General features: G+C 43.5%; 1 protein-coding gene across 1 annotated transcript in view; it reads right to left on the bottom strand.

Annotated features, from left to right (window-relative positions):
- The window catches only part of LOC117507295 (solute carrier family 2, facilitated glucose transporter member 9-like), a 389,118-nt gene that overhangs the window by 175,883 nt on the left and 186,478 nt on the right, over window positions 1–26,757 (bottom strand). The window contains exon 8 of the mRNA XM_034167137.1: window positions 6,905–7,015. Coding sequence (XP_034023028.1) covers window positions 6,905–7,015 — 111 coding nt within the window. The remainder of the gene's footprint in view (window positions 1–6,904; window positions 7,016–26,757) is intronic.

Here is a 26,757-nt window from a genome sequence, read left to right as displayed (position 1 = left end):
TCAAAGATACTGGAAGAAAACTCATTAGAGATGTGTCTGAACACGCAAGAACAAATGCCAAGGCACTACTGAATGACTTTGCCAAGTCGGGAAATGTAATCTCAAAGAAGACAATCACTAGAGCCCTGGACAGAAATGGCATGTGAGGCTGCAGACCACAAAAAACTCCTTACCCAACCTGCAGAAAGATTTTGCATGCTGGAAGCCTGTCCTTTGGTCGGATAAGATTAAACTAGAGCTCTTTGACATTGAGATGTTGTTTATGTTTGGAGAAAAAAGAGAAGGCATATAATCCAAAGAACACCACCCCACTGTGAAACACAGAGGTGGAAGTATTATGCTATGGGAATGCTCCAGTGTGTATGGAATCTTCACAAGGAGAAAGAAGGATATGTGAAGATTTTGAAAGAAAACCTCAAGCAGTCAACAGCAAAACTGCATCTGGATGTTCCAACACAACAATGACCCAAACCATTCGTTGGTCCGGGTGAAGGTCTACCTCCAGAAGACCAAACTGAACATTATTGACTGGACTGCACAAAGCCCTGACTTCAATCCCACTGAAAATCTGTGGCTGAACTGAAGATTAAGGGCCCTGTCCCACTGCCGTTTAGGAGGATTTGCGCATGGAATCAATCAATCAATCAACTTTTTTCTTGTATAGCGCCAAATCAACAACAATCACAACAAACATCCGCCAAACAACCGCGATAACCGTGTAACATTCCTGTATGAGTCGGCCGCCATCTGAACACGTCCGGGATCATCCGCAGAGGCACGCATGTCTGCAGCCAGGATGTCTGAGCAGCTCAAAAATCCTGCCACGGAAGAGATCCGCATCAGGGCCCTGTCCCACTGCCGTTTAGGAGGATTCGCGCATGAAATAATGAGACAAAAGCTGAGTGTCCGCAACAGAGGTGGGCGGAAATGACAGATGTCCCGGGGTCGATCAGCGAATACATGAGGAGGAAAAGTGGCTATAACAGGGAACAGAAGCGAAGGCGACCGCGGAGGCGCCCACAAGAGGGGCACAGTGGCCGTGATACACTCCCGTTCACTCTCGGCTCCCGAGTCCCATTCACGCGTGCGCATGTAAGCAGTAATAATAATAAAAAAAAGAACCTCAGCTGCCCGCTGTGGTACTGCTCCTCGCTCTTCCCCCCAAAACTCTGTCATAATTTTGTTTATAAACCAGTCACCATTTGTTTTATTATACATCTGTGTAGTTAATTAATAAAATATTCTCCACAGACGAACTCGCTCGCGCGCGCATGTAGGAAAATACCTCCTCTCCCCCTGCTGTGGTGCTGCTGCTCGCTCCAAAAACTCTCTCACAATTGTGAAATAAAGGACAAAAGAGACATACGTCTGCATGCGCAACATGCCATTTGCGACCGTGATGTGGCCGTGCTGGGCACGCGTCATATCTGTTTTGCACACTGTCCCGGTCCGCCGCCAAGCCGCGCCAACCCATTGGTTGCGGATATCAGCGGATGACAGGAGATATGCGGCGCGTTGGTTGTGTATGTCCTGCGTATGTCTTCAGTATGTGTTCAGGCACTGATGCGGATCTCATGCGTGCCTCTGCGGATGATCACGGACGTGTTCAGATGGCGGCCGACTCATACAGGACTGTTACACGGTTATCGCGGTTGTTTGGCGGATGTGGGCCACTTTTGTGCGCATTCCATCCACAAATCCTCCTAAACGCCAGTGGGACAGGGCCCTATGTCTCTTTTGTCCTTTATTTCACAATTATGAGAGAGTTTTTGGAGCGAGTGGCAGCACCACAGCAGGGGGAGAGGAGTTTTTTTTTTTACGTGCGCACGAGAGCGAGTTCATCTGTGGAGAATATTTTAGTAATTAACTACACAGATGTATAACAACACAAATGGTGACTGGTTTATAAACACAATTATGACAGAGTTTTGGGGGGAAGAGCGAGGAGCAGTACCACAGCAGGCAGCAGAGTTTCATTTTTTATTATTATTATTGCTTACAATCGCGCGCGTGAACGGGACTCGGGAGCCGAGAGTGAACGGGAGTGCCCCTCATGTGGGCACCTCCGCGGTCGCCTTCGCTTCTGTTCCCTGTTAGATCCGCTTTTCTTCCTCATGTAGTCGCTGACCCACCCCGGGACAACTGTCATTTCCGCCCACCTTTGTTGCGGACGCTCAGCTTTTGTCTCCTCATTTCATGCGCGAATCCTCCTACACGGCAGTGGGACAGGGCCCTAAGGTTCATGCCAGAAAGTCCATCAAATCTAGAGGAGCTTGAGACATTCACCAAAAAAAAAGGGCTGGGATTCCTCAGGAGATATGGTATCAGATCAGGGCCAAAACCACCCTGGCGTAAAAAATGCATTCAGGCATATTATATTATTTTGTGTAGATATTAACTGCGTGTGCGTAAATTATCTCTACGCGCACAAGGAAACTGCTCCTCGTCGTTTCTGAAGAGTGAGGTTATAACGTGTGAAATATAATACACCCAAACGCATTTTTTTACAGGAGTGTGATTTTGGCGCTGATCTAACGCCATAAGGAGACATGTCTGCGACTTCTTTAAAACTACAACAAATGACAAGGGCATACAATTGACTAATAAGAATAATTTTGAGCCTGATAGTTTTTTGTTTTTTTGTGTAATAATTTTGTTGCTGTGTGCAAAGTAAAATAATGTCAGCATCAAAAATAAAGTAGGATGTTTAGAAATGGCGTGTTGAAAATTCCTTGCCCCGCTAAAAAAAAACACTTGAGAAAATTTTGACGAAAATTTTAAATTTCATCGGGTGGCTACTAATTTTGTCGTCATCTGTACCTGGCTTTGGTAGCCAAAAAAAAGTGAGGCTCAATTCATGAAACTAAAGCAGAAAATCAAAGAAATGCAGTGCTTTAAATCAAGAATTAATATATTGTAGTATCACTGCAATTTTACTTCATAGAAACCCCAAAATATACAAAATAAATATTTTAATGAGAGGAAACTCTAATATATATAGTGACTTTGTTAAACAAAGACAATTGAAAAGACCATAAAAACCATATTTGTTGGGAAAGTGTAGTGACACGGACCCACAACAGGGGGCGTAAATGAACGGACAATGGAGGAAGTCAAATATGAACACTTTACTGTTGTGAATAGCACAACTCAACACAGCAGATTACAGAATATGTGCAAAAATCAATTAACAAAGGTGTCGTGTGGGCAGGCGCAAGGATAGAAGACGTCTGTCCTGAGAAGAACCGGAACCACATGATTTCCTCCGCCACCGAACCTGGAAAATACTGGAGCCGCCAAGTTCCGAGTCCCCAGGTGGCCACCGTCTCCGCGTGTCGGATCTGGTACTGCTGGCGAGGAGCAGAAACAATCAGATGTGGGTGTATGAACACCCAGTAACACTTATGGTGGATATTCCACCTCCACCTCTAACACAGTAAGAGACTGAGGGCTACTTAGTTTGACGTGCGTCACTCGTCACGTTTCCCCAAACTTAGCGTCCCGTTATCAGTAGGCTCCTCAGGAACTCCTGCAACAACTCAGAGAATTACGTGTTTTCTTTAACAGAACAACAACGGCTGAGAGTATTACCTCCTTAGGTAGATGATATCTCGGCAACGAAGTGGAGATGACGTCCGGTCTTTATGGAGTGAGATGATGAAGTGTAGATGGGTGACAGCTGTCAAGAGATAATGAGTGACAGCTGTCACCCCCGGCTGTGTCTGTGGCGGCAGCGCCCTCTCGTGCCTGAAGCCCGCACTTCAGGCAGGGCGCCCTCTGGTGGTGGGCCAGCAGTAACTCCTCTTCTGGCGGCCCACACAACAATATTTTCAATTTGTTAATTTCTTCACTGATTTCCTCCAGAACTATCTGCCAAGCTAGAAAACTGCTTCATCCTAGTAAGAGCAGAATACTACTGGAATGAATTTGAATTTGGAAAGTTGGGTTTTTTCTCACCAAAATGGATGCTGCACCCACTGCAGTTTATTGTCTGGAATAGCCCCAGATTGCATTTCAGAGCTTCTAGAATTCACACATTTTTGTGCGGGTGGTGTTAATTTTGGGTTTCAGCTTTTTTTGTTTTTCACCACTTTCATCCCTGAATATATCAATTGTGAGTCATTTTTGTGTGGATTAAAGTCACTAACTGGGACTAATGTCTTTTAGCGAGAAAGAAACAAGAATCGTCCTCTGTTCTGTTCACACAGCTCCAAATGCTGCGCGGCTCTCTGCCGAGTCAAGTTAGAATGATAGAGTCCAGTCGGAATTAATAAATTCAAAGCAAAACACCGTTTAAATCAACTGACACCTCTTTCCAAACATTGTAATACAAACAAACTGTAATCGATCAAACCGTTTTTTTCCTCCCTTAATGAGACGCCCTGCACTGACATGTAGCAGCAGACTGAGCTCAGCTCAGAGGTATGGAGAGACATTCATGCCAAAATGTGTGAAAGGAAATGCTTTTGACAAAATCTACAGATTTTATTTATGTCTAGACATCAAGGATCCAGTGACCAATTTAAAATGTTGACATAGAAAACTTGTAAAGCCTACTTTTAGTACACAGAAAATTCACAAGCGGTATCGATAAGGGAATCGATAAGGAATCAGATTGATAAGCATTATCGATAATGGCATCAATATCGATAAAATCTTATCAATACCCATCCCCAATTGTAACACAGTTTGTACCACATTATTGTCACTCTCGTCAATGGCCTTGGTGAAGATGTAATCCTAATTCTAAAAATAAATAAATAAAACAAAAATCTAATGTGCCACAAATGAACCCAAAGACGGACAAAATGAACACTGCACACTGAGTTCAATTCTTGTTGAAATTCAAGGTGAAAAAATGCACTGATTACAACTAACAATATCAAATTAAGACAATAAGTATAAATAATTATAAGATGAACAGGTTTTACCACATAAAACCTCTTTGATCGATTCTTAAATAAATCTTATTTTAAATCATTTGAGAACAATTATCACAATGGTCTACTTTTAACTTCCAGAACTTTGTAAACCCCAGCAGCTAAAATTATGGTGAATAAAGTTTTAGCCACAACAAGAAACTACAAGGAATACTAATAAGTGGAGCACAATATTTAAAGGTTTAAAGCTCAATCTAAATATCTGGAGGCAGATCAGGCTTTTTCTTGACTTTTCCTAGGACATTTGATTAGCTGATAAGGTGACCTCACTCACTTCGGGGAAGCATCTGGCAGCAGTACCCCACTCAAAAGTGATAATTTATTTTACCTGGCTTCATGCTGAACATATTCCTACTCACAACACAAAATAATGACAACATGAAAAAGTTTTCTTTTGAAATTTTTGCAAATTTATTAAAAATAAAACTAAGAACTCACACAGATTAGGTATTCACAGCCTTTGCTCAATACTTTGTTGATGTACCTTTGGCAGCAATTACAGCCTCAGGTCTTCTGGAATACGATGCTAGTTTGGTGCACCTATCTTTGGGCAGTTTTGCCCATTCCTCTTTGCAGAACCTCTCAACCTCCATCAGGATGGATGGGGAGCGTCAGTGTACAGCCATTTTCAGATCTCTCCAGAGATGTTCAATTAGATTCAGGTTTGAACTCTGGTTGGGCCACTCAAGGACATTCATAGAGTTGTCCTGAAGCCACTCCACTGATATCTTGACTGTGTACTTGGGGTCACTGTCGTGCTGAAAGATGAACCATCACTCCAGTCTGAGGTCAAGAGCACTCTGGAGCAGGTTTTCATCTATTATGTCTCTGTACATTGCTGTATTCATCTTTCCCTCAATTCTAACTAGTCTCCTAGTTCCTGCCACTGAAAAACATCCACACAGCATGATGCTGCCATCACTATGCTTCACTGTAGGGATGGTGCCTGGTTTCCTCCAAACATGGTGCCTGGCATTCACACCAAAGCGTTCAACCTTTGACAGAGAATTTTGTTTCTCATGGTCTGAAAGTCCTTTCGGTGCCTTTTGGCAAACTCCAGGAGTGACTTCCATCTGGCTATTCTACCAATACAGGCCTGATTGGTGGATTGATGCAGAGATGGTTGTCCATCTGGAAGGTTCTCCTCTCTCCACAAAAGAATGCTGGAGCGCTGACAGAGCGACCATAAGGTTCTTGGTCACCTCCCTGACTATGGCTCTACCCCTGTGATCGCTCAGTTTAGACGGGCAGCCAGCTCTAGGAAGAGTCCTGGTCAGTCTGAACTTCCTCCATTTGCGGATGATGGAGACCACTTTGCTCATTGGGACCTTCAAAGCATAAGAAATGTTTCTGTACCCTTCCCCAGATTTGTGCCTCGAGACAATCCTGTCTCAGAGGTCTATAGACAATTCCTTTGACTTCATACTTGGTTTGTGCTCTGACATGCACTGTCAACTGTGGGACCTTATATGTAGACAAGTGTGTGCCTTTCCAAATCATGTTCAATCAACTGCATTTACTGCAAGCGGACTCCAGTTAAGCTTTAGAAAACTTTTCAAGGATGATCAGTCGAAAGAGGATGCACCTAAACTGAAGTTTGAGCTCCATGACAAAGGCTGTGAATACTTATGTACATGTGATTCTAAGTTTTTTGTTTTGTTTTTTGTTTGTTTTGTTTTTATTTTTTTATATTAATTTGCAAAAATCTAAAAAAACAAAAAAAAAAAAACTATTTTTCACATTGTCATTATGGGGTATTGTTTTGAAGAAAAAAAAAGAATTTCATCCATTTTGGAATAAGGCTCTAACATAAAATGTAGAAAAAGTGAAATGCTGTAAATACTTTCCAGATGCCCTGTAAAACCAACTAAGACATTAAAAAATGCAATTACAGTGAAGTGTGACGTCACATCCCATCCTTCCTTCTTACCATTAGTTCATAGAGTCAAATTAGAAATACTTACAGAGGCAATGGCAGCTAAAATCTCCATGGCTCCTGTGGTCAGTGTTATGTAGGGAAGAAGGTTCTCAGCAAAACCCGCTTCTCGAAGGATGCCACTAGTGTAGTACCAAATCTACGGAAGGGGCAAAAAATAAATAAATAAATAGGTACCATCATCAGTATGAATGTTTGACAGCATTTAAAGAATTTCATAAGTTTTGTCCTCTTACTATAATAAAGGTTGTTTGTGTGATGAACCTGATGTTACAAGAAATACAACAAACACAGAAATGTTGAAACAGTACTAACAAAGTTTGTGTCAGAACTTGGCATACTGTAGATTTATATAAACAGACTCAGTCAGGAGGAATGAACACAAATTTGAAGGCAGAAGTCCAAAAATAGATCTATAGATAAAAATCAGCCAATGAGAGCATCTATGAACTGACAAAGATGAACAATGTTCAGTGGCTTATAATGAGCAGTGATGTACTGTACACAATAACTGCAACAACTAATAAAACGTAAAGCACAATGGTATACAGTATCCAGTTTCAATAAAAACTGATGAGGAGCATTCATAAAAAGCAAGTCTCCATAGTCCAACAAGGGCAGAAAGACTGTGGTGATCAGTTTTTTCTAGCTTGCAAAGAAAAACATGATTTATTTCTAAAAAAGAAACCCAGTTCAGGGCTGGATCCAGAGTGAAAATCTGACAGATGCATTTTTTGCCCAATGATAAAATAAATATCGTACGCGTCTTGTTATTCAATAATCTTCATTCTTTTATTTGTGTGCAACATACACTGTCACACTTCTTTTAATATATTTATTATACTTCATGGACCATATGTTGTATGGCTGGGGGGGCCTGGCTGCCTTTTTGTTTCTGTCTTTTGTTTTTCCTTCCAGGTGGCTTGCATTTGGGACTGAGTGGCTGTGTTGCTGAGGTTATCAGGACCTCACCCTGATCACCTGCGGCTCGTCAGGACTCACAGCTGTGGTGCATCTATATGGATTGGAACATGGTGGCATTTAAGACTGGAGTATACAGTGTGTATTTGCCAGAGACTCGACCTTGTGACCAGACGGGTGAGATCGTCGTCTCGGGAGCCATCTCATCATCAGTGGATGCAGAGAACGCCCAGGGTTTGATGCACGGTCTGTGAAAGAGGAGGGGGTGAGGTCTCACGCTCGTCAGCACACTTCCTGAGGTACGTTAGATTTTGTGACTAACGTTTATACAGTCAGTAAATGTGGTGTCCCTCACACCTTATTATATTGAGCTGTACGTTAGTCATGTATCGGCTTCCACTGCAGTGGAGTTTTGTGAACTGGATGTTCCATGCCTGCAGGTTGGGAAGCTGATTAGTAATTAAGCCAGGAAGTGTTTGCTGTTTATGTACACCTTTGAGTGGTCTCTCTGTGTGTAGAGCGTGGACTCACATAATGGTTCCTTCTTTCACAGACTCGGTTTGTTGCGGCCACCTGGGGGGTGTCGGCGGGGTCCTTGGGTCCGAACGGCTTCTGGCTCCGGACCGTTAGCGCTGCTGGGAGCGCACCGTATCACCACCACGTCAGACCGCACACTCTTTTGTTGTTTTGTATCACATCACTGTTATGTATTAAATTCAGTTAGCCTTTGTACCGTGCTCTGCTTATTTCATACTGGGTCCTTCAAACGCTGGTCGGTTCTCCGAGCTGCGTCCGACACATAACAGTAGTCTCTGGCCAAACATCACGGACCCAGCGGTAGCAGAGACGGTAACGCGCCGGGAAGGCGGCAGCAGACGTTCAGTAGTTATCCGGATCAGTTGCGGGTGCTCTCCGCCCGGATGGTGCGTGTTTGAGACCCATTGCTTAATACTGATTTGTGCTCTCTTGCAGCCGTGTTCCTGTGTTGTGCCTTATCCGTGGGTCGTGGTGGAGTGTGACTGGCGACGGCTTCGCGTTAAACGGGAGCTGCAAGAGTGTGTCTGTAATGGGTGCACGCGCACGGTGGAGCTCTGTGGCACGGGTCGCTGAGCTTCCTGTGTTACAGTTGTAGCCCCGTTTCCCTGGATAAAGATAACTACTGCGTCTGTTGTATCAGCTCCGGCGTTATTTAGTTGAGCACATTTTGGTTGTGTGTTGCACACAGCTGCGCACGGAGATGCAGCTCGTTTGTTTTCTGTCACCAAAGGGGTTTTTTTCATTTTTAGCACTTTGGCTCCCTCTTTTGGTGACTTAGTCACATTACCGTTAAGCTCTTAAGTTAGAACAGGTGTGTTAACGGTATACGTCACTGATTTGTTTTGTGTTAGTTCATTTCGTGTGGGTGTTTTTTGAGTTGGTTTTTGTGTGGGATTTATTTTTTTTTTTTCCACTGTTTGTGTCTGGGGTTGTGACCCTGCAGCCTGTCTGAGAAGAAACAAAAAAAAAAAAAAGGACCCAAACAACTGTATGTTGGTCTGTTAGTCTTTCTTTTTATTTCTTTTTGTTTCACCTCCCCAGGGTTTGATGGGACGGTCCCCTGGGGGGTGATGGGGTGGTACTTGGGTTTTTTTTTTCTTTTTTTTGTTTGTTTTTGTTATGCCCTCTCTTCTCCTCTGACTCCAGCCGGGTGAGCCGTAGTGTCGGCGTTGCTGGAGGGGTGCAGTTTGGTTGTGCTGGGCATTTCGCAGGTAGCCTCTGCACCCGGGAGGGGGTTGGGGGGGTTGGGGTATTTTCTTTTTCTTCCCTTTCTTCTCCTCTGGCTCCAGCCGGGTGAGCTGTAGTGTCGGCGTTGCTGGAGTGGTGCACTTTGGTTATACTGGGCATTTCCCGGGTAACCTCTGCACCTGGGGGGGGGGGGGGGGGGGGGGGGTTTGATTCCCTGTTCCACCTCCGGTTTCAGCACGCCTTTGGCCGTCTGCCATCGGCGTGGCTGAGGTTTGGGGCAGTGGGATATAACCGCAGCTAGTGGCTGGTGTAGAAGTCGGAGGAGTGGCGCCGTTTTGTGCCGTTTGCCATAACCGCTGTTCCACTCCTCCCGGTTGGCTTCTGGGGTATAGTCACGGTTGGTGACACTGGACGTGCTTCCAGTTTCCACTGCGCCAAGGGGGTGGGGTTGGGGTTGTTTTGTTTGTATGTTTTTTTTTCTCTCTTCTTGTTTTTCCCCCCAGTTTCCGCCCTCAGGGTTTGACTGTGGTATCCTCTGGGGGGGAAAGGGCTGTGGGTCCATCTAGCCATAGACGGCCGGGGCTGGGTCCGTTGGTCATGAGGGGAGGCGTCTCCTGGGGTTGACGAGTGGTCCTCTGGGAGGCGCTGGGAGTCCCCGTGGGTGACGTTGGATCCCAGAGGGACCTCGGCTGTGGTTATTACTCCTGGAGCTGGCGGGAAGTCCTCTGGGGGGTGTTGGTCCCTACATGTCGTTTGGGGGGGGGGGTTTAGCACTTTTATTTGTAAACTTAAGTTTGGGGTTTTTCTTTTCTCCTCTTCCCTTGATGGGACGGTCCCCTGGGGAGGGGGGGTGTTTTGGTTGTTTGTGTTTGTCTTTTTTGTTTTATGACTAATGACGGAACATGGTTGGATAAAGGCTGACCGCACAGGTTTAAGAACTCCTGGCCACACCTGTGCTAAGTGACTGACTGAAACAAAGGCAAGGATGCAGCCAGAGGAGAGGACATCAACCATTCTGTTGGAAGACGAATGCAGATGCGGTTTCCAGCCATGGTCCCTGGAGGGGGGTGTTTCTCCTGGGCCAGGTTTGTGTGGTCGCCGGGAGGCTTCCCGTGAGGGTGGGGTACTGTTGTATGGCTGGGGGGGCCTGGCTGCCTTTTTGTTTCTGTCTTTTGTTTTTCCTTCCAGGTGGCTTGCATTTGGGACTGAGTGGCTGTGTTGCTGAGGTTATCAGGACCTCACCCTGATCACCTGCGGCTCGTCAGGACTCACAGCTGTGGTGCATCTATATGGATTGGAACATGGTGGCATTTAAGACTGGAGTATACAGTGTGTATTTGCCAGAGACTCGACCTTGTGACCAGACGGGTGAGATCGTCGTCTCGGGAGCCATCTCATCATCAGTGGATGCAGAGAACGTCCAGGGTTTGATGCACGGTCTGTGAAAGAGGAGGGGGTGAGGTCTCATGCTCGTCAGCACACTTCCTGAGGTACGTTAGATTTTGTGACTAACGTTTATACAGTCAGTAAATGTGGTGTCCCTCACACCTTATTATATTGAGCTGTACGTTAGTCATGTATCGGCTTCCACTGCAGTGGAGTTTTGTGAACTGGATGTTCCATGCCTGCAGGTTGGGAAGCTGATTAGTAATTAAGCCAGGAAGTGTTTGCTGTTTATGTACACCTTTGAGTGGTCTCTCTGTGTGTAGAGTGTGGACTCACATAATGGTTCCTTCTTTCACAGACTCGGTTTGTTGCGGCCACCTGGGGGGGTGTCGGCGGGGTCCTTGGGTCCGAACGGCTTCTGGCTCCGGACCGTTAGCGCTGCTGGGAGCGCACCGTATCACCACCACGCCAGACTGCACACTCTTTTGTTGTTTTGTATCACATCACTGTTATGTATTAAATTCAGTTAGCCTTTGTACCGTGCTCTGCTTATTTCATACTGGGTCCTTCAAACGCTGGTCGGTTCTCCGAGCTGCGTCCGACACATAACACCATAGTGAACACTTCTTATTTGTATAAATATGATGTCCTAAAAAAAAAACACTATAACAAAAATTGACTGTAAACAGGATCAAATTTATTGCCAAAATCTTTCAATTATACCTGAATCTATAAATGATTTTTTTTCAGCTGATAAAATCAATAAAAATATGACTGCATATATTCTTAATAATATTGAGATACAGACAGTTCACAGAAGACATTTTCCATTGATACCAATCAAAATTAGAAACAGTCCAGCAGGTAACAATATTCATCATGTACAATTGTGACGTATTTGTTTTAGCATATTTAGATTTTGTTGTGATTTGGCACTTTATAGGCCGATTAAATTGAAATTGAATTGAAATTGAACATTTTATTGAGTCTTAAAGTAAATAAATATGAAATTGTCACTGGATCCTTAAACTTTGGACATAATAAACTCTACATGGTGGAGCCTTAATCTCTGGACATAAATAGGAATAAACAAAATCTGTAGTTTTTGTCAAAAACATTTCCTTTCAGACATTATTGGCATGAATGTCTTTCCATATATCTGAGCTGAGCTCTTACAGCTGCTGTGCTTCATTTCAGGAATTTGTAAAGAAATACATCATGTCTCATTTTGGGAGGAAAAAACATTTTAGTCGATTGTAGTTTCTTGTCTGTATTACAACGTTTTAAAGACATTTCATTTTATTTAAAGCGGCGATTCATTTTGAAGTTATTCCGACCAGACTCTGTCTCGACAGAGAGCCGCTCAGCGTTTCGAGCTGTATGAACGGAACGGAGGACGATTCTCGTTTCTTGACAGCAACAAGACAAGAGTCCCAGTTAGTGACTTTAATACACACAAAAGTGACTCATGATGTTTTAATGGCTTTGCGAGGGGTTAAGAAAAATCAAAGAGCCACGAGTCATTGAATCAAAGCATTGCTTCAATGGTTCATGGCTTCAAAGTGGAGTCGCGCTGCAGAAACGGTTGATTACAGACCCGCTGCAGACTAAACCCTGAATATCCGACTTTATTTGTACGTCCGTATGACTCTGAAACTCGGAAAAATCTGTATAATTTACGGATTATAGGTTGACATGAAAACCAAAGCTGTGTTCACCACGTGGACACGTTCGGCACTATTCGGGATTATTCAAGATTTTTTTTTTTTTTTTTTTTTATACCGATGACAAACGATGCGTAAAAAAATCTGACCGATGCAACTGCATCGGTCAAAACTGGTCTGGATCCAGGCCTGCAGTTTCAATTTCAATTTAAAAACAAGTTTGTCAATATGCAATTTAAAAGACAAGTTCTCATATTACTCCACGATATTATCATATTACTCCATGCCCTGACCAGTGTTCTGAAAAGATGTCATTCTTGTCAAGTGTCATTCCTGTCCTCCATGCAACTGTGCATGCGCATGCATGCACAATATGGCCGGGACATAGAACTGACAATTTATGCGACGAGACGCACAATTCAACAGAACACAGGCTGCACGTGCTGCTAGCTGTTAGTGCTGTTAGCTGAGAGCAAGAGAAAGTCACGTACTGCCGCCAGCCGCCGAAATGGGTGAATTTAAGCTACCATACGAAAGTATTGATGTGGATACTGATACAAAATTACCGTTTCACATTTGATGGATTTTCATGTTTGATGGGTTACTCCGCGCCCTGACCGCTGTTGGAGTGACACTGCCTCGGGTCAAGAGTAAGCCTCACCAACTGAATTACCTACAGAAAAATAAACCGTGCAAATGATGGAATTGAATTAGAATGGGAATAACCCCCTTGTGTCTGATGATTTGTGGACATTCATGCTGTTATGCGGTCGCAAATAGCTGTTTTACGATTCCGCTAACGCGTTACCATAAAACTCCTTTTTACTGGCTCCGCTAACGCATTGTCAGTAAAGCTCTATTTGCAACCGTATAACCAGCATGAATGTCCACAAATCATACACAATAGGGTTATTAAGTACGCACCAGCTCACCGAATAATCTGATACACAAGCTTTTTTGTTGTTGTTGTTGTTTATTTTTATAAGAGAGGAGATGTTATCAGAAGTGACCTCTGTGGTGATGATTACCGGAGCACTGGTATAGTGCAGTACAGACGCACAGTTGGCGCGTTCACTGTTTCAGTACCTTGGACAGCGGCGCATTCACATAAGCTGTTTTTTGTTGTTGTTGTTATTGTAATATTTGAATGATTTTCACAAATAAAGCTGTGCTAAAACTGTGGTCACACTGTGTACAGCATTACAGGTGACGACACAAATGGCTGTTGCCAAACCGTCGCAACATCTGAGGGTGTTGGACTTCCACAGGTAGATGATAGACGCCGAGGAGAGGCACAAAGTGATATTGGTGGTGCTAATACAGAAACACTGATGTCAGAATGTGAGCGGCAGAGACAGTGGTGGGCCTTCTGTTATATGTACTCCTGGCTTGTGTCACGTTAGGAGTGATTGGCATGTGGTGACCACCTGCATCACAGGGGTGGTCCATACCCCTGGCTCAAGGAGGTGGTACAATCATTCCACCCTGGCAAAAGAGTCATTCATGGACATCATTAACACCCCAAAATTACCACGACATTCAAGCCCATGTTGGGTGTATGTAAACGTCTGACCCCAACTGTAACCTGATGCCATTTCTGTGGATGTTTTATAGCAGGAAAAAGGTGCAGCCTGCATGGATGCGCACAGTGCATGACACTTTATGTAATGGAGTAAAGTACTGAGGATGTCTAGTAATAATTACTTCACTGTATCTTCCCATATGAAGCCATATAAAGAATGTCCCACCAAAAATAATATATGCGATAAGGTATTTATACCTGCGTGATTACACTATCATCAACACAGGACAGAAATATTTTGCATTATTATGTTATATAATATAATATAGGATCATTATAATCCTCAGTGGGTGATTACTGCATGTATGATGATTATTTTCAAAACAGTGGTTGTTGTAACACACGTGTGTGCATGATTCAATATGTGTGAGGGATTTTAAACTATCCAATCATCGTTTTTATATAAATCATGTGACAGTGACAATTGCTCCTGTGCTGACAGAGCCACTGTGAGCTGCTGTGTGAGAGACTGAATTTTGCCACTCTTCGTGGTCCTGAAATGATAAAGAGGAAAGTAAATCTCTTCCATCTTCAAAGCATGTGGATGTGCATCTGTAAGCAGAGAGGGAGAATATTTGAGTGTGTGTCTGAATATAGATGTGCACTTTTGGCTGGAAAAGGATTTTTCTTACTGCAGTTTATTACTGAACCCAAATGTTGTGAAAGTGTAGTGACACGGACCCACAACAGGGGGCGCAAATGAACGGCCAATAGATGAGCCAAAAAGTAACAATTTAATGTTGTGAAACATGCACAACGAATATACAGACAACCTCAGAATATAATTACAGTCAAATCACAAAGGTGACGTGTGGGCAGGCTCGAGGATAGAAGACGTCTGTCCTGAGATGAACCGGAACCACACGATTTCCTCCGCCACCGAACCCAGAGAATACTGGAGCCGCCAAGTCCCGAATTCCCAGGTGATCACCGTCCCCGACTGTCGGATCTGGTACTGCTGGCGAGAACAAAGACAGTCAAGTGTGGGTGTGTGTACACCCAGTAACAATAACGGTGGGAATGCCACCTCCACCTCTCACTCAATATGCTGATGTGTTTGCAGTGATCCCTCAGAGAAAAAGAGTGCCATCCTGCACTCACTCAGCTTCCACAAAACAAGGAACCGGTACGCCTGCAAACACTCACAATGTACAGATTACAGATAAACACAAAAAGGCTGAGGATATTACCTACAATGAAGTACGATATCTCGGCAACGAGGTGGAGATGACGTCTGGTCTTTATGGAGTGTGATGATGAAGAATGTGTGACAGCTGTCAGGAATTAATGAGTGACAGCTGTCACTCCCGGCTGTGTCCGTGGCGGCAGTGCCCTCTCGTGCCTGAAGCCCGCACTTCAGGCAGGGCGCCCTTTGGTGGTGGGCCAGCAGTACCTCTTCTGGCAGCCCACACAACACCAAATGTAGGTATATGAAAACTTGTGCAGCACGTGGCAAAAGACAAGACAGTCGTGAGAATGTGATCATTAGTGTGTTGCAACCTGATTATAACAATGAATTAAATGCAGTACAAGTATGATAATGCACCCACGACTGCATCTGATGACCCAACCCCCCCCCCCCCCCCCCCCCCCCAACCAACTGGTGCTGTCCTGGACGTCTGCTTGGACTTAATAACTCTCAAAATTTGATGTTCCTCTGTATTGTTAAAAATGTTTTTTTATTAGTACGACCAAAGCAGTGGGTCACCCCTTTGAGTCTGGTCTGCTTGAGGTTTCTTCCTCATATCATCAGAGGGAGTTTTTCCTTACCACTGTCACCTGTGTGCTTCCTCTGGAGGTTGGTAAGGTTAGACCTTACTTGTATGATGCGCCTTGAGAGGCAGCTTTGCTGTGATTTGGTGCTATATAAATTAAATAAAAATGAAATTACACATGGTAAAAAAAAATTGTAGGAACATAGTATGATCATCTCCCCCACTACCCCCGTTTGGTCACTTTTTTTTTTTTGTTTCGACTTGGGCTGAATAACAATTATCCTCGAGCTGATGGATGCATGTAGACAACAAGACATACTGCCACTGAACACCTGATTCAATTCAAGAGGACGGCTAATATGGGCTGCACGATGACTGTAAGACATATGGTCATTGCACAGGTGCTATGCATCAGACGTATTACACAAGTACTCCACACCTGCTTTTTGTGTCGCCTGCAAGATAAGTACTTTCTCACTCCCCACCACCAATGTGTGGCATACACAAACTGCATGAGACCCGCAAGCCATACAACCGGCAAGACCGGGTTTATATTTTGGGGAGAATGTATAGTGTGTAACATTGTAAAAAGGATTATTCCATGGCACGCATCATCCCATCACATCCTCACCAATAATCTGATGCCTCCATTGTGGTGATGACTGCCAGAGCACAGCGCTACAAAGCAGCACAGACCAGCAGAGGGTGGTTTCACTCTTCTCTTTCAGGACCATGGACAGCAGCGCAGCCCTAGCATGGCAAACTTGGGCAAAGTGGTGTGGGTGTGTTTTGTTCCGTGCGCTGATATGGAATGATGGTCTGGATGTTGGTGATGCAAATGGCTGTGGTTTGATTTCTAATCCATTTTACAGTGATTCTCCACCCCCACTTGTTTGTTGTTTTGTTTGGTTTTGTACAGAGAGGAGATGTGATCAGCTGAAAGGTGCTGTCCAGGGTGCTAAAAGAGTAGTGGGAAACACCTACTCTTGGTCTGTGCTTCATTACAGTCCTGTGCTCTGGCATGCCACACATAGGGGTGGAGAGTGAGATATACTTCTGTCTTCCTGTGTAATGGTCCCTCACTGCTGTCAGCGCTGCTGCTTGCAATGCACCTTTTACTATTCCTACGCAACTGAAAAATATTTAGTTGGTGTTTTCTTTTCATGATGACTCACTGCAGCAGAATGGAATGTTGAGTTTTTAAGCACTAGAATTGTTATCATGATGTAATTGTAACAAGTGTCAAATTGTTGCTGAGAACACTCCATGATGGAAAGCTCTGCTGTTTTTCCAGCTGCCCCCTACCACCACCAAACATACCACTGCAACGACTGAGGCTGAGGTGATAGAAGCTGAGGATAGGCACAAAGTGATATTGGCATTCAGTCATTGTCATGAGTGTTTATGACTGCTGTCATAAACATCAAGTGTCATTCGATTTTTCTAATGACAATTTCACTTTTTTGGGGGGGTTGTGTTGATTATGTAAACTTGATATTAATCAAAGTGACATAACCAGAAGTTGTCTTTGTCATGACAATAAATAAATAAATTTGTTTGGGATGTCCTTATTATGAGAAATTGATATTAACAAAATATGCATCTATTTTGTGTTTGTGGCAAGTTGATATAACGATAGGTAGGTAGCTTAGGTAGCACTGCATAACTACACTTTAGTCTTAATTAAGCATGAATAAATATGTAATGAATTAGTAACAAGTAATTAATTAAGAAGACTCATACTTAAGTAATTAACTAATACTATATATTAGGGGTGTGGGAAAAAATCGATTCACGTCCGAATCGCGATTCTTATTTATTACGATTCTGAATCGATCCAAAATGTCCAAGAATCGATTTTTTTAAAAGCATTTTTTAAACATAATCTTGCTTACTCGCTGCGTGTACTGTTTGTCAGGCAACGGCTTCCGTACTACAGCATCCCCGCGAGGGAGGGGGTGGTCCGGCGTGCTTCAAACACTCGTGCACTGCAGAGTTCAGTGACTGTAGCTTAGCATGGTGGACGAAGAGCTAATTCAGCCAGCACCATCTTTGCTGAAGGCAAATGTTTGGGCGCATTTTGGATTTTATTATTTGCTGCGTAAGAGGGAGCTTGACATGACTTATGTAGTGTGCAGAATCTGCAAAATGAAAGTCAAGTACTTCGGAAACACTTCAAATCCGCAAGCCCACATGCTACGCTATCACCTGGAGCTAAAAGAGGGGAGCAGCGGTCTCTGTCGACTACTGACCAGCGCTTCGCTAAACTGCCAGCAAAGCAGATAAGTAAATTTACATCTAGAATCACTTAATTAACCTTGTAAAGCTGCATTTTCTTAAACATAAACATTTTTAAGTAATATAACTATTTCTCAGAGCTCTTTTAATCAAAAATCGATTCTGAATCGAATCGTCACCCCAAGAATCGGAATCGAATTGAATCGTGAGTTGTTGTACGATTCACATCCCTAATATATATATATATATATATATATATATATACACACAATCAATTTCAATTTATTTATTTTCATTTATATAGCGCCAAATCACAACAGAGTTGCCTCAAAGCGCTTCACACAGGTAAGGTCTAACCTTACCAACCCCCAGAGCAACAGTGGTAAGGAAAAACTCCCTCTGAGGAAGAAACCTCAAGCAGACCAGACTCAAAGGGGTGACCCTCTGCTTGGGCCATGCTACAAACATAAATTACAGAACAATTCACAGAACAATTCACAGACAAATATATCAATCAATCAATCAATTTTATTTATATAGCACCAAATCACAACAAACAGTTGCCCCAAGGCGCTTTATATTGTAAGGCAAGGCCATACAATAATTACGGAAAAACCCCAACGGTCAAAACGACCCCCTGTGAGCAAGCACTTGGCAACAGTGGGAAGGAAAAACTCCCTTTTAACAGGAAGAAACCTCCAGCAGAACCAGGCTCAGGGAGGGGCAGTCTTCTGCTGGGACTGGTTGGGGCTGAGGGAGAGAACCAGGAAAAAGACATGCTGTGGAGGGGAGCAGAGATCAATCACTAATGATTAAATGCAGAGTGGTGCATACAGAGCAAAAAGAGAAAGAAACACTCAGTGCATCATGGGAACCCCCCAGCAGTCTAAGTCTATAGCAGCATAACTAAGGGATGGTTCAGGGTCACCTGATCCAGCCCTAACTATAAGCTTTAGCAAAAAGGAAAGTTTTAAGCCTAATCTTAAAAGTAGAGAGGGTGTCTGTCTCCCTGATCTGAATTGGGAGCTGGTTCCACAGGAGAGGAGCCTGAAAGCTGAAGGCTCTGCCTCCCATTCTACTCTTACTGTTATATGGCTGGGGGGGCCTGGCTGCCGGTTTGTTTGTCTTTTTGTTTTCCTCCCAGGTGGCGTGCATTTGGGACTGAGTGGCTGTGTTGCTGAGGCTGTCAGGACCTCACCCTGATCACCTGCGACTCGTCAGGACTCACAGCTGAGGTGCATCTGGATGGATTGGAGCATGTTGGCATTTAAGACTGGAGTGCACAGTGTGTATTTGCCAGAGACTCGACCTTGTGACCAGACGGGTGAGATCGTCGTCTCGGGAGCCATCTCATCAGCAGCGGATGCTGAGAAATGTCCAGGTTTGATGCACAGTCTGTGAAAGAGGAGGGGGTGAGGTCTCACGCTCGTCAGCACACTTCCTGAGGTACGTTAGATTTTGTGACTAACAGTTATACAGTCAGTAAATGTGGTGTCCCTCACACCTTATTGTATTGAGCTGTTTGTTAGTCATGTATCAGCTTCCACTGCGGTGGAGTTTTGTGAACTGGATGTTCCATGCCTGCAGGTTGGAAGCTGATCAGCAATCAAGCCAGGAAGTGTTTGCTGTTTGTACACCTTTAAGTGTTCTGTGTGTAGAGTGTGGACTCACATAATGGTTCCTTCTTTCACAGACTCGGTTGTTGCGGCCACCTGGGGGGTGTCGGCGGGGTCCTTGGGTCCGAAACAGCTTCTGGCTCCGGACCGTTAGCGCTGCTGGGAGCGCACCACGCCAGACCGCACCTTTCTGTATTATCACTGTTATGTATTAAATTCAGTTAGCCTTTGTACCGTGCTCTGCTTATTTCATACTGGGTCCTTCAAACGCTGGTCGGTTCTCCGAGCTGCGTCCGACACATAACACTTACAAACCCTAGGAACTACAAGTAAGCCTGCACTCTGAGAGCGAAGCGCTCTATTGGGGTGATATGGTACTATGAGGTCCCTAAGATAAGATGGGACCTGATTATTCAAAACCTTATAAGTAAGAAGAAGAATTTTAAATTCTATTCTAGAATTAACAGGAAGCCAATGAAGAGAGGCCAATATGGGTGAGATATGCTCTCTCCTTCTAGTCCCTGTCAGTACTCTAGCTGAAGCATTTGGAATTAACTGAAGGCTTTTCAGGGAACTTTTAGGACAACCTGATAATAATGAATTACAATAGTCCAGCCTAGAGGAAATAAATGCATGAATTAGTTTTTCAGCATCACTCTGAGACAAGACCTTTCTAATTTTAGAGATATTGCGCAAATGCAAAAAAGCAGTCCGACATATTTGTTTAATATGCACATTGAATGACATATCCTGATCAAAAATGACTCCAAGATTTCTCACAGTATTACTAGAGGTCAGGGTAATGCCATCCAGAGTAAGGATCTGGTTAGACACCATGTTTCTAAGATTTGTGGGGCCAAGTACAATAACTTCAGGTTTATCTGAGTTTAAAAGCAGGAAATTAGAGGTCATCCATGTCTTTATGTCTGTAAGACAATCCTGCAGTTTAGCTAATTGGTGTGTGTCCTCTGGCTTCATGGATAGATAAAGCTGGGTATCATCTGAGTAACAATGAAAATTTAAGCAATGCCGTCTAATAATACTGCCTAAGGGAAACATGTATAAAGTGAATAAAATTGGTCCTAGCACAGAACCTTGTGGAACTCCATAATTAACCTTAGTCTGTGAAGAAGATTCCCCATTTACATGAACAAATTGTAATCTATTAGATAAATATGATTCAAACCACCGCAGCGGAGTGCCTTTAATACCTATGGCATGTTCTATAGCATTTCTTATATGCTATTGGCGCATGCTCTTGGCATGCGCCAATAGCATATAAGAAATGCTATTGGCGCACAGGACAGGAGGATCGCCAACACGAATACAACTCCCATCTCTGGATGGAGCTGCACCTTAAACAGAGTGAAAAAACAGAATCAGGCATCAGAAAGACAAAAAAAAAAAAATACTGTATAATTTGCCAGCATTAAACAACAAGAAAACCAGAAGAAATACTAAAGCGATCGCCGGCCACTAGCCCTAAACTTCACTAAAAGACCCAGAATTTAGGTAAAGTTGAGGCCGCGGCCTGCTCCAATTACTAATAAATGAATTAAAAGAGTAAAAAGCGTAAAACAAAACTGTACCAGTATGCTAGCCATATGAAAGGGAAAATAAGTGTGTCTTAAGTCTGGACTTGAAAGTCTCCACAGAATCTGTCTGTTTTATTGACGCAGGGAGATCATTCCACAGAACAGGGGCACGATAAGAGAAAGCTCTGTGACCCGCAGACGTCTTATTCACCTTAGGGACACAAAGTAGTCCTGCACCCTGAGAACGTAAAGCCTGGGCCGGTATGTAAAGTTTAATTAGGTCAGCTAGGTAGGGAGGTGCCAGTCTATGAATAATTTTATAGGTTATTCAGCCCCTGATTGTGCAAGTTCTCCTACTTAGAAAGATGAGAGCGGTCTGTAATTTTCAACATAGGTACACTTCAACTGTGAGAGACAAAATGAGCAAAAAAAAAAATAAAATAAAGGAACTCACACTGTAGGATTTTTAAAGAATTTATTTGTAAATTATAGTGGAAAAAAAGTATTTGGTCAATAACAAAAGTTCAACTCAATACTTTGTAACATAATCTTTGTTGGTAATGACAGAGGTCAAACATTTCCTGTAAGTCTTCACCTGGTTTGCACACACTGTAGCTGGTATTTTGGCCCATTCCTCCACGCAGATCTCCTCTAGAGCAGTGATGTTTTGGGGCTGTCACTGGGCAACATGGACTTTCAACTCCCTCAACAAATTTTCTATGGGGTTGAGTTCTGGAGACTGGATTGGCCACTCCAGGACCTCGAAATGCTTTTTACGGATCCACTCCTTCGTTGCCTGAGCGGTGTGTTTGGGATCATTGTCATGCTGGAAGAGCCATCCACATTGCATCTTCAATGCTGCCACTGATGGAAGGAGGTTTTGGCTTAAAATCTCATGATACATGGCCACATTCATTCTTCCCTTAACACGGATCAGTCATCCTGTCCCCTTTGCAGAAAAACAGCCCAAAAGCATGATGTTTCCACCCCCATGTTTCACAGTAGATATGGTGTTCTTGGAATGCAACTCAGCATTCTTCTTCCTCCAAACACGATGAGTTGAGTTTTTACTAAAAAATTCTATTTTGGTTTCATCTGACCACATGATATTCTCCAAATCCTCTTCTGGATCATCCATATGCTCTCTGGCAAACTTCAGACGGACCTGGACACATACTGGCTTAAGCAGGGGGACACGCCTGGCACTGCAGGATTTGAGTCCCTCTCTGCGTAGTGTGCAGCCTTTGTTACTTTGGTTCCAGCTTTCTGCAGGTCATTCATTAGGTCCCTCCATGTAATTCTGGGAGTTTTGTTCACTGTTTTCATGATCATTTTGACCCTATGGCATGAAATCTTCTGTGGAGCCCCAGATTGAGGAAGATCATTAATGGTCTTGTATGTCTTCCATTTTCTTACAGTTGCTCCCACAGTTGATTTATTCACACCAACCTGCTTGACTATTGTAGATTCACTCTTCCCAGCCTGGTGCACATCTACAATTTTCCTCCTGGTGTCCTTCAACACCTCTTTGGTCTTGGCCATGTTTGAGTTTGGAGTCTGACTGTTTAAGGCTGTGGACAGGTGTTTTTTATACAGATAATGAGTTCCAACAGATGCCATTAATACAGGCAACAGTTGGAGGACAGAAGAGCTTCTTAAAGAAGAAGTTATAGGTATGTGAGAGCCAGAAATCTTGCTTGTTTGTGGGTGACCAAATACTTATTTTCCACCATAATTTACAAATAAATTATTTTAAAATCCTACAATGTGATTTTCTGGATTTTTTTTTTCTCATTTTGTCTCATAATTGAAGTGTACCTATGTTGAAAATTACAGACCTCTCTCATCTTTCTAAGTAGGAGAACTTGTACAATCAGGGGGCTGACTAAATACTTTTTTGCCCCACTTATTAGTGAAGCTAATGTTTTCGTTAGTGGATCAGCTTTTCAGCTCACTTTGAAAAGCATCAGCAGACCAATTAGCTTCCACTAAATTTAGTTCCATTAACTTTCAGTCTGCTAACATTTTTTTGCTGGTAAAGTGAATAGATTTAACAGTCAAAAATGTTTGTAAAATCATAAACCCTAAAATCATACATATTAGTTCCTGTTTATGAATGCAGAGAGCTAGCTAACACTTCCGGTTCACAGTTCAAAGCACACAAGCACTGGTAAGAGAATGCACTGTTCAAAAATGGTATGTAAGCAGCTCAAAAGCCAGTATTTTAAAAAATTTTTGTGTGTGTGTGTGCATTTGTATTGTGTTTGTGAATGCAATATGAGTGAACTGTAGCTCAATTCACAGTTTATAAATATATAATACTGTTAACAGGTTTAGCTTGTCAACTTAAGAGGTTAGCCTTGTGGGTAATCAATCAGTCAATCAATTTTTTTATATAGCGCCAAATCACAACAAACAGTTGCCCCAAGGCGCTTTATATTGTAAGGCAAGGCCATACAATAATTATGTAAAACCCCAACGGTCAAAACGACCCTCTGTGAGCAAGCACTTGGCTACAGTGGGAAGGAAAAACTCCCTTTTAACAGGAAGAAACCTCCAGCAGAACCAGGCTCAGGGAGGGGCAGTCTTCTGCTGGGACTGGTTGGGGCTGAGGGAGAGAACCAGGAAAAAGACATGCTGTGGAGGGGAGCAGAGATCGATCACTAATGATTAAATGCAGAGTGGTGCATACAGAGCAAAAAGAGAAAGAAACAATGCATCATGGGAACCCCCCAGCAGTCTACGTCTATAGCAGCATAACTAAGGGATGGTTCAGGGTCACCTGATCCAGCCCTAACTATAAGCTTTAGCAAAAAGGAAAGTTTTAAGCCTAATCTTAAAAGTAGAGAGGGTGTCTGTCTCCCTGATCTGAATTGGGAGCTGGTTCCACAGGAGAGGAGCCTGAAAGCTGAAGGCTCTGCCTCCCATTCTACTCTTACAAACCCTAGGAACTACAAGTAAGCCTGCAGTCTGAGAGCGAAGCGCTCTATTGGGGTGATATGGTACTACGAGGTCCCTAAGATAAGATGGGACATGATTATTCAAAACCTTATAAGTAAGAAGAAGAATTTTAAATTCTATTCTAGAATTAACAGGAAGCCAATGAAGAGAGGCCAATATGGGTGAGATATGCTCTCTCCTTCTAGTCCCCGTCAGTACTCTAGCTGCAGCATTTTGAATTAACTGAAGGCTTTTTAGGGAACAGGGTAATGTATGCATAAAGCCCGCTCTGCATTATGGGAAATGAAGTGCTCTTCAGCTCCTCCTGTGTTATATGCAGTGTGTGGTTCGTCTTTGTTTTGTTTTGTTTTTTTATGAAAGGGAGCAGCACAAGTGTTTGTAGCGTCTGCGTTTTTGGAGCACACGTCCAGCCGGCAGCAGCCGCTTTTAAGTGTCTGTCCAACTCAATTTACAGCTATCTGCCGGTGTGAAGCTGTGGATTATTTGTGTCGGTGAGTTTGAGAAATAAAGTCCAACTTCAAGTAAGAAGCTGCACCGTGTACGCCAGTCTGTCGGGACAACGAGCTACAACGAGCCACAGCTGGGTAAGAAAGATAAACTGTGACTTCTAATACTGCGATTTACTGCTTTTGATAAATATGATGATAGTGTTTGGGGTTTTTTATTTATTTATTTATTTTTCATGCGTTCCTTTTGTGTTTGTGACACAAAAGGGCACTTAATCCTGAAACTGGCTTATCAGTAGCAGACAATGTAATCCGATGTGACCCCAACCGAGTCAATATAAAGTGGCCCTTCATACAACACGATTGTACCCAACTAGCGCACAAAGCAGGAATTGCATGCCATTCATGACAAATCGGAGCTGTCTCCTAATGCCTCATACAGGACAGAAAGTGTTCTGTGAGAGCCCATTCGATCCCTTTCACAGCAGGTGTCGGCCAAACTCCACGTGACACACAAGAACATCCAACACTGGTCACTTGACACTTAGAAAATGTGTGGCCATTCACGCTGTCACCACAAAAATAGTGAGCAGACGATCACTGTCAAGCTGGATGTGAAATTTGTGCCCCCACGAGTGTGGTGTTGCAAAAAGAAACACGTGACGTGCGTGTGATTCGCCTGTGTGCGCGTGTGTCATGCCCACTCTCCTCGAAACACATGCGGCGTACGTGTGTTGAGGGAGCGAGGAAGGTACACTTGCATAAAATGCTGCTATATATGTACAGACATGATCACATGGGGGCCGGACAGCCATGTCTGAGCGCACACAGCACAGGGAGGCGTCTGTCAGCTGATCACCACAGACTGACAGCTGGAAATGACAGCTCAGCGCACATGACATGTCACATTAAAAACACAGAGACCACCACCAGGACAGGTATATAAATAATTACAACAATACCTATATACGCAATTACATAAATAACTAAAATGAATGACCACATAACACAGAAACAGAGAGTGACACGTTTGTCTGTGTGTTGAACGGACAGGGGGCGTGGCTGCCAACAGCAGCTGCTGTTGAGATCTCTGCTCCTGGACGTCCCAGCTGGGGAGCACATACCATGTTTTGAAGGACATGAACTTACAACTTAAATACATAAAACATCTTTCTCCTTTGCACCGGGCTGCAGCAGCTGCACACAGTGCACCTCAGCAGGCTGGGGAACAGGCCCGACACGCATGTCCATACATTGTCTAATTTCTCTTTTTTGAAAACATACGTTTATCTCCTTGTTGATTTTAAGTATTTCATGCTCCTGTTATAAGACATCGATTGTAGCACAGTGGTAAAGTTCCCGTCTGCGCGTGGCATTTATTTTTTATTTAACCAGGTTTATTTAACTGCAAGGTTCTGTATTGGTCCAGTTTTATTTATTTTTTATATCAACCCAGTGATTTTCACTAATTATACACCAATATCTCATCTATCAGTGTCCCGTGATTGTAGTAATTATTTATTTAGCCGGCTGGACATAATAAGACATGAGAGTGCACTGCTTCAATCGTGTCATTTCATGACTGCACATCTATGACCATGAATCATACAGAGGAACAGACGGTTCATACTTGTATTGTCCGCTCGATATGAGGGATTCAATAACATGCAGTGTTGTTTTTATGTAGTGTGTTTTTGTTTGTTTTTTTTCTCCACAGCAGAGGTGCAATGTGGTGCAACACATTCCGGCTTTTTTTTTTTTCACAACAGAGGCACAATGTGGTGCAGCATGTTCCAGCTGCTTGCAGTGTGTTCGTGCACGCGCATGAGCGACCGTGCGTCCTTCATGACAGCAGCTGGAATGTTTTGTGGCACCCAATTTTGTGTTTGGTTCGCGGATTTTCTTCTGGTTTCTGCGTCTTTCGTGTTATGTACAATGGGGCCCTAAAAGTTTGCAGTTAATTTTGCTAATTATTTCGGTTAGCTGTGCCCACCACTGTGTGTGTGTGTGTGTGTGTGTGTGTGTGTGTGTGTGTGTGTGTGTGTGTGTGTGTGTGTGTGTGTGTGTGTGTGTGTGTGTGTGTGTGTGTGTG

The sequence above is a fragment of the Thalassophryne amazonica genome, chromosome 3 (assembly GCF_902500255.1).
Source record: "Thalassophryne amazonica chromosome 3, fThaAma1.1, whole genome shotgun sequence".
Lineage (NCBI taxonomy): Eukaryota > Metazoa > Chordata > Actinopteri > Batrachoidiformes > Batrachoididae > Thalassophryne > Thalassophryne amazonica.
The sequence above is the reverse complement of the archived record's forward strand: the minus strand, read 5'-3'. Positions and strand labels throughout refer to the sequence as shown.